The 8,524-nt window shown below is 43.7% G+C and overlaps 1 protein-coding gene across 3 annotated transcripts in view; it reads left to right on the forward strand.

Annotated features, from left to right (window-relative positions):
- Nucleotides 1-7,581, forward strand: part of LOC143031029 (BTB/POZ domain-containing protein 6-like) — a 25,987-nt gene extending 18,406 nt beyond the window's left edge. For all 3 annotated transcript variants that reach the window (XM_076194386.1, XM_076194387.1, XM_076194385.1), the window contains 7 exons: nucleotides 3,081-3,241; nucleotides 3,354-3,587; nucleotides 4,810-4,908; nucleotides 5,098-5,237; nucleotides 5,359-5,647; nucleotides 6,948-7,087; nucleotides 7,209-7,581. In XM_076194386.1, the coding sequence (XP_076050501.1) occupies nucleotides 3,101-3,241; nucleotides 3,354-3,587; nucleotides 4,810-4,908; nucleotides 5,098-5,237; nucleotides 5,359-5,647; nucleotides 6,948-7,087; nucleotides 7,209-7,566 (1,401 nt within the window). In that variant the 5' untranslated portion in view covers nucleotides 3,081-3,100 and the 3' untranslated portion in view covers nucleotides 7,567-7,581. The remainder of the gene's footprint in view (nucleotides 1-3,080; nucleotides 3,242-3,353; nucleotides 3,588-4,809; nucleotides 4,909-5,097; nucleotides 5,238-5,358; nucleotides 5,648-6,947; nucleotides 7,088-7,208) is intronic.
- The last annotated feature ends 943 nt before the right edge of the window (nucleotides 7,582-8,524 follow it).

Below are 8,524 nucleotides of genomic sequence, written 5' to 3' on the forward strand. Positions count from 1 at the left end.
AACTCCGCTGTGGAGAGGGAAGGCTGGTCCTATGTAGTGGTTCATTTTGATTTTTGCTGTTCTGTTGTCTAGGAAGCTACACAGTGTTTTTGTGATGGTGTCTGGAAGGTGTGTTTGGAGTATTTTGTATTTAAGGCCTTCGTGCCAAACTTTGTCGAAGGCCTTGGAAATGTCGCGTGATATTATGGTGCATGCATGTTTGTGTCTTTGTGTGTCTGCGATTGTTTCATATAAGATGGCTAGTGCTGTGTGTGTTCCTTTGCCAGGTGTGAATCCATGTTGATTAGGGTTGAGCATGTCGTGTTCGTGTAAGTGTATCATAAGTCTGTTTGTGATTAGTCTTTCGTATATCTTTCCGGGTGTTTCTAGTAGTGATATGGGTCTGTAGTTTTGTATTTGTGTGATGTCTTTGTTTTGTTTCGGTATGAATGTGATGATTGAGTTTTTGAATTTTTGTGGGAAGTATCCTAGGCTAAGTGTTTCGTTGTATATGTCTGTGAGTAGTTGTATTGTTGTGTTTGGTAGGTGTGCGAGTATTTGTTTCGTTATGCCTGATTGTCCTGGAGCTTTGTTTTTGGTGTGTTTGATTATGTTTTTAACGTCTTCTAGTTGTATGGGTTGTTCGATGTAGATAGTGAGGAAAGTTATCCATGTAAGGGTATATATACGGGATCAGGTCAACCGGGCACGGGTGAAGCTCGATGCTGATTGGCTGACGGGTAGGCCGTGTGAACCCGATGTCTGGTCGGGATCCCGGAGCATTCTGGCGGAAGACCTAGTGGCTCGTCCCGAGTGCTGATTGGTTGGGTGATCGATTGTTGAGCCAATGGTGCTTTGTAGTGCTCATACAAAGCACCATTGGCTCAACAATCGATCACCCAACCAATGGTGCTTTGTATGAGCTCATACAAAGCACCATTGGCTCAACAATCGATCACCCAACCAATCAGCACTCGGGACGAGCCACTAGGTCTTCCGCCAGAATGCTCCTGGATCCCGACCAGACATCGGGTTCACACGGCCTACCCGTCAGCCAATCAGCATCGAGCTTCACCCGTGCCCGGTTGACACAGGATTTTTTAGCTATATTGAAGTTTATTACAACAATAATACAGGATTTTTTGTTATATTGAAATTTATTAGTAGGATTATTTTAGTTATATTGAAGTTTATTACAGCAATAATATACAACCAAAATAACATAATATACAGGATTTTTTAGTTATATTGAAGTTTATTACAGCAATAATACAGGATTTTTTGTTATATTGAAATTTAGTACAGCAATAATAAACAATATACAAACTTTCATATTTATAAAATTATATAATTACAGCAATAATATACAAACAATATACAACCAAAATAACATAATATACAGGATTTTTTAGTTATATTGAAGTTTATTACAGCAATAATACAGGATTTTTTGTTATATTGAAATTTATTACAGCATTAATACACAAACAATATACAAACTTTCATATTTATAAAATTCAATACCAATTTTTGTTATATTGAAATTTATTAGTAGGATTATTTTAGTTATATTGAAGTTTATTACAGCAATAATATACAAACAATATACAACTAAAATAACATAATATTCAGGATTTTTTAGTTATATTGAAGTTTATTACAGCAATAATACAGGATTTTTTGTTATATTTCGGCTCCTTGCTGAATCCCTTGAACGAGAAGTAGGCATCGTACGGGGTTTTTCGGGTAGATTACGTGGGAGTAGGGGGGGAAGTATCGGAATATAGTTTAGGCAATAGAAGCAACTTAGAGAGGGATTGTGAAAAGAATCACCAAAGCAGGTGGAGGGAAGATAAACTTCAAGTTTACTATACAAATAGCAGGAGCATAATTAACAAAATTGATTTGCTGCGAGGTAAAGCATGCGTAGAAAATTTCGATATTATAGCTATTACTGAATCCTGGATCAACATGGCTGATAAAAATTTCCTTCCGGAAATCGAAATAGACTGGACTTGTAAACCACAAAGGACACTTCAATACTGGACCGGTAAAAGATCATTACTATATATTGATGGAAGAAATTTGTATTGAATTTTATAATTATTAAAAACTAAAATATGAAAGTTTGGATATTGTTTGTGCATTATTGCTGTAATAAACCTAAATATAACTAACAAATCCTGTATATTGTTTGTTATTAAGTTCAAGAAAAGTAAAAAATAATCCTTTGGTGAGCAAATGTCCTATTTGTCACTTCTCCGGTGAGCAATTGTCCGGTGAGCAATTATCCGGTGAGCAACTATCCGGTGAGCAACTGTCCTACACCCGTGTGTGTGTGTGTGTGTGTGTGTGTGTGTGTGTGTGTGTGTGTGTGTATGTGTGAGTGTGTGTGTGTCGATTCCAAAGACAAGTAACCAACCCACCAAGGGAATTATTAATTTATTTATCATTATTATATTTTTTTCGCATCCGACCTAGTTATGGACCAAAAGGTCTCCTGTCGGCATGCTCCTCCTTTGTAATCTTTTGAGAGATCTTGGGCTCAGAGACCGAGTGTCAGCCCCTCAGGGCTGCAGCAGGTGGTCGGGGATGGGGCGGGGTAGAGGATTTTGAAAATGGCAACTTCGCTGTCCACCTTGCAGGACCACCACAGGGAAGCAGGTACCCGTCATTGGCCCCCTTCTGGTGGCGTTGAGGCAACTGGCAGTGTGCTCGCTTGAGTCAGGGTTTTCAGACTGTTTACTTCTTTAGTACTTCTGGGTTGCATGTTGTTGTTTCTGCCCTTTTGTGGCTGCCTGCCCCCTCCCCACGCGTGCATTGCACCGTATTTACTGACCTCAGGTTCCATTTGATAATGTTGGCTCCAATCTGAGAGTTGCTTTCTGATTAGCATTATGAATTTGTTCGCCCTTCCAGGATCTTTCCCGTTCGTTCCGTCAGTTTAGCTCCAACTCAGTCTTTTCTAATGATTTTTCGCTTGAGTTTCTTCTGGGATGTTGTATCTATGTCTGCGTGTGAATTTGTGTTGTGGCAAATTTAGGGGCAGAATACATGGCTCATCTTGACTGATGCACGGCTAAACCGGTTAGCATTTGCAGGCAGCAGCCGAAGAACTAACATGGTCGAAACCGGAACCTTGTGCGGCAAGAAATGGCAGTCGATGTTGAAGAACGGCAAAGAGCGCATGCAGTACCTGTACACCTCGAGCACGTTGAGCGACGTGGACATCTTCTTTCCAGAAGACGAGGAGCCTGTCAAGGTAAGTGTGGTGACTCGCATTGAATATCATTCCCTCCTTGAGCAAGGTGGGCGGAGCTTTGACGCGCGTTGCCCCAGAGGAAGGCTTTGGACTTAATACGTGACTCCCTCAGGTCCACAGCCTGGTCCTGTCCACGAATTCCCCCGTCTTCTTCGCCCTGCTGAATGGACCCCTGGCTACCGGTGAGGAGCTCACCCTTCCAGAGGACCCTCGTCAGTACTTCCAGAAGCTACTGGATCACATGTACCTGGACCGGATGGACCTGGAGTCGGTGGAAGAGGCTCTCAAGGTGTACGCCCTGACCCGCAAGTACGAGATGGAGTCGGCAACGAGAGATTGTGTGAAGGTATAGTGTGGGGAGGCCAGCTGCCCTTGCTTTCCTCCACAGTAGTTCTACCGTTCTTCTTCTTCTGTTTCTTCTTCCTCTTCTATTTCTTCTTTTTCACTTTTGTTTCCCTTTTTATGTTTCTTCTGGTTCTTCTTCTGTATCATCTTCTTCTATTTCATCCTCTGCATTTTCTTCTTATGTCTCTTCTTCTTTTTTCTATTTCTTCTTCCGTTTCTTCTTCGCTTTCATACTCTTAGTCTTTGTCTTCTTCATAGTTTTCTTCTTCCTCTTTGTCTTCTTCTTTTTCTTCGTCTTCTTTTTCTTCTGCGTCCTCCTCTTCTTTTTCTTCGTCCCCTTCTTCTTCTTCTTCGCCTTTTTCTTCTTCGTCTTTTTCTTCGTCTTTTTCTTCTTTTTCGTCTTCTTCTTCTTCTTCTTCTTCTTCTTCTTCTTCTTCTTCTTCTTCTTCTTCTTCTTCTTCTTCTTCTTCTTCGTCTTCTATTTCTTTTTCTTCCTCTTCTTTTTTTTCTACTTCTTTTTCTTCTTCGTCTTTTTCTAATCTTCCTTTTCTAGTTTTTCTTCTTTTTCTTCTTCCTCTTCTTCTTTTTCTTTTTCTTCGTCTTATTCTTGTTCTACGTCTGCTTCGTCTTATTTTTCTTCTTCGTCTTCTTGTTCGTCTTATTTTTCTTCTTCGTATTTTTCTTCGTTTTCTTCTTCGTCTTCTTCTTCTTCTTATTATTATTATTCGTCATCTTCGTCTTCTTCTTCTTATTATTATTATTCGTCTTCTTTGTCGCCTTATTTTTTCTTCTTCGTCTCCTTCGTCCTCTTCTTCATCTTTTTTTTTTCTTCTTCATCGTCTTCTTCATCTTCCTCTTTTTCGTCTTATTTTTTTGTCTTCTTCGTTTTCTTATTCGTCTTCTGCATCTTCTAAATGGTATTCTTCCTCGTCTTCTTCTCCTCCTCCTCCTCCTCTTTTGTTTTATTTTTCCTCGTCTTTGTCTTTTTCTTCGTCTTCCACTTCGTCTTCTTCTTTCTCTTCTTTTGTTGTGATCACTGTGATACGGTGAGCAAGACCAGATGATTGATTAAGTGTGTGGCAATTCGGACGATGCCTTATTTTGGGGGTCGTGATTGAACACCACGGCAGCAGACGGGCCTCCTCTCTGTGGACAAAGATGATGCAATAGCGACGAATCATGATACACAATTGCTTAGGCAAACTCTCTCGTTTTGTTTTCAGTACATCATCGCCTCCAACGTGAAGGCGGAGACGATGCCGGAAGTGCTGGAGACTTCGGTTCTATATGGGGACGCGGCGCTGAAGAAAAAGTGCAAAGAGGTACGTGGGTCTGTTTCCTGATGTCGTGGCTGGTGTTCCCTTAGGGTAAAATGGTGATGTCTACACTTCTTGTGGCTAGGGTTCAAAGTCCTCTTGGTTGAAAGACGTCTCGCACTTTCGGTCGGGTCAATTGTCGCCCGTCCCTTGGATTGTCGACATGTTCAGAAGTATGGCCTCTTTGACCCACAGATACTGGACCGTGACCCTGACGCCGTCATGCTGCCTGAGACCGTATCTCGTCTAAGCAAGGGATGCTTGAGGGCTTTGCTGACGGACGAGACCCTGGCCTTCTCTTCCGAGGTTGTCCCCTTCAGAGGACTAATTGCCTGGTAAGTACTCGCTCTCGTGGCGATCATTCCGTTCCTCTTTGCACAGTGCATGACTATGTTTTGGTAGCCGCTCATCAAGCCCGCACGCTCATGCGTTCTCTGTGCCTCTTGTTGGTCGCAGGGGAAAAGCCCAGCTAGGCCAGCAGGAGGAGCCGTCGGGGAGTGCGCTCCGGGAGGAGATCGGGGATGACCTGCTGAGGGAGGTGCGGTTCCTGGACATGTCCTGCGACGAGTTCTTCGACCACGTGGTCGGCACGGACGTGCTGACCCACACGGAGTGCATCCACATCCAGTGTGCCATCCGGGGCGCCGATCCCTCGAAGTTCCCGATGACCACGCCTCTGCATCCTGCCAGGGGAAGGAGGAAACCCCCAAAAGAAGACGAGGCGCTGAAGAAGAAGTGCAAAGAGGTACGTGGCTCTGTTTCCTGATGTCGTGGCTGGTGTTTCTTTTGGATACAATGGTTATTTCTACACTTCTTGGATCTAGGGTTCAAAGCCCTCTTGGTTGAAAGACGCCTCGCTTTGCATTAGAGCGTAAGGGAGCACGGCGACAAAGTGCACGGGGGAGCTTTGCCCCCCAAGGTGGGTTGATTACTCGTAGCAGTCGTGGAGGAGGTGAGGAGTTCCCCCCCAGGTGTTTTCCCTCGGCCGGAGCCGTCACCCTGCGTGCCCCAAGCTCACACCCTGACTGACGGCGGCATTGGACGTTCGGTCGCGTCAATGGGACCTTTCGCAGTGAGCGATTTGATACCAGACACCGCCAGATTTTGTAATTCTTGCCGGAAAATAAATACTTTTTTGGGCAAGTATTATAAGCTTACAGAGGTGTATCGTTGTACATTATTGTGTCTGAAATTTAAGTCAATTTATTTCATGATTGCAAACGGGATATAGCATTGTTTGAGCCTCTATTCATAATTACAGATGATATTCGTAAAACAGCCTATAATTGTATCAAGCCAAGCAATTTGTCATTTTCTACCGACTTCAATGGACTTATACTGATATATACTTTCAATTGAATGCACCAAGCAATAGGCAAATCTGTGTAATGTATAGAAAATATAATTCTACATCGAAGACTTAATTTTTCCGGTACGATTACTAACCGTCGGCTTCTTGAATCTGACGTGCAGTCTGCCACGGCACACGTAAAATTAGTCATATTTGTTTGAAAATAGCTCCCAGCAGATCTAAGAGGCTATTTTTTACATAGACGTCGCTCACTTCAATATACTCGTACATCCGCCACCACTGTTATATTCTATCTCACTGATTATCTTTATATACAGGACGTGACAGTGATATCCATTATTTTTTAACACTCAGATAAAATGCATACCGAAATCAACATCCTATTATTTTTACTGCTCAAACTTACTTCAGTAAAAATAATTAACTAGTTTTAATTTTGTCTTATGATTAAATTAACAAAGCCTTATCATACGCCAGTAAGTAAAAATTATAACATTAAGAGTCATGTTTTTGATTCTAAATACACTTATGCAGCAATTTATGTCGTATTTTTTTTTCTTTTTTAATATCGGTTTTCAAATTAGCTAAGTCACCCCTTTGCCTCATGAAATCTGAGACAATTGAAAATTCTAGCGCTAATAGGAAACTACGAGCCTGACTGCGAAAGGATCCATTGTCGCCCGTCCCTTGGATTCGTCGACATGTTCAGAAACACGGCCTCTTTGACCCACAGATACTGGACCGTGACCCCGACGCCGTCATGCTACCCGAGACCGTGTCTCGTCTAAGCAAGGGATGCTTGAGGGCTTTGCTGACGGACGAGACCCTGGCCTTCTCTTCCGAAGTTGTCCCCTTCAGAGGACTGATTGCCTGGTAAGTACTCGCTCTCGTGGCGACCATTCCGTTCCTCTTTGCACAGTGCATGACTATGTTTTGGTAGCCGCTCATCAAGCCCGCACGCTCATGCGTTCTCTGTGCCTCTTGTTGGTCGCAGGGGAAAAGCCCAGCTAGGCCAGCAGGAGGAGCCATCGGGGAGTGCACTCCGGGAGGAGATCGGGGACGACCTACTGAGGGAGGTGCGGTTCCTCGACATGTCCCGAGACGAGTTCTTCGACAACGTGGTCGGCACGGACGTGCTGACCCACACGGAGTGCATCCACATTCTGACGGCCATCCGGGGCGCCGACCCCTCGAAGCTCCCGAGGACCACGCCACTGCATCCTGCCAGGGGAGGAAGGAGGGGGCGTATACTCCCGAAATGGCGGCTTTCCAGCTTTCACCTTTCCCCGGATGGAGACAGTGACATTGAAGCCGCATTTGCGTTATCCTTCGAGTCCCCGTCTTTCGAGTGATATGAATATTTGTGTCCATCGCCTGGATGCACCAGGTGCTGGCACCCTTGAGATAGAGGACGGGAGCCGTGTTGCAATAAGCTCGGCAGCCTCTGAGGGTCCTCAATTCGTTTTTGCACCGCCTGCTGCCCTTCAGAGGGGCAAAGAATATAATGTAGTTTTTACCCCCAAAACGGAAGTATTTTCGAATGAGGTAGATTGGGGAAGTCAAAGTGTGGGGAATGTAACCCTGTCATATGGAGAAGGGGGTCCATTTCGTAATTGTGGTCCGTTTCGTAGTTATGAGTGTGCCCTGTATTTTTGCGAGTCTGGAAGCTCTGGCTGTGAGTGAGAGGGAAGCTCCGTTTGGCCGCTGCTATTTTATTACTATCATCGCTGCTGCTGTTGTTATTAGTATTTGTGTAATCAGATGTCTTTTTAGAGAGGCGGTGTCAGTCCCAAGGAAGCGTTTCATTTGTTGTTGTATTCAAGATCGAGAGAATACAAGGGCTACTCAACAGCTAACCAGTATTTAGGTCGTTTGCGCAGTGACGTCACTAGATGTGCCTGGCCGAGGGTTCGTTGAAATTCCGGCCTCAGTCCAGGTGTGGCTAGAGTCGGGAACGTGTCTCCGTTTTCTTTTATAATATTTATGCGGGTTGGAGAAAAGGGTAGCCTCTATCCATTTCAAAAGGGCATCATTTCATCATGTACCTCTTTAAGCAGCTTATTTGCAATGATAAGTCAGCGATATAATGTTAAATATATCATGACTTACAGGCTTAATCAAGATGGACTTGAACACTTTTTTGGCTGTATTAGACAAATGGGCATTGCACATCAACATCCATCCCCTGTGCACTTTAAGCATAGATTAAGATCTTTCCTTGTGGGCAGAGTCAACAAGTTATTTGGAGGGCACCATAATGTTCAGTGTGTAAATAATGATCCTTTTCTGATGAAAGTCCAGAAAAGCAGT

This window comes from Oratosquilla oratoria, chromosome 12, assembly GCF_046742065.1.
Source record: "Oratosquilla oratoria isolate Oo_2021 chromosome 12, ASM4674206v1, whole genome shotgun sequence".
Classification (NCBI taxonomy): domain Eukaryota; kingdom Metazoa; phylum Arthropoda; class Malacostraca; order Stomatopoda; family Squillidae; genus Oratosquilla; species Oratosquilla oratoria.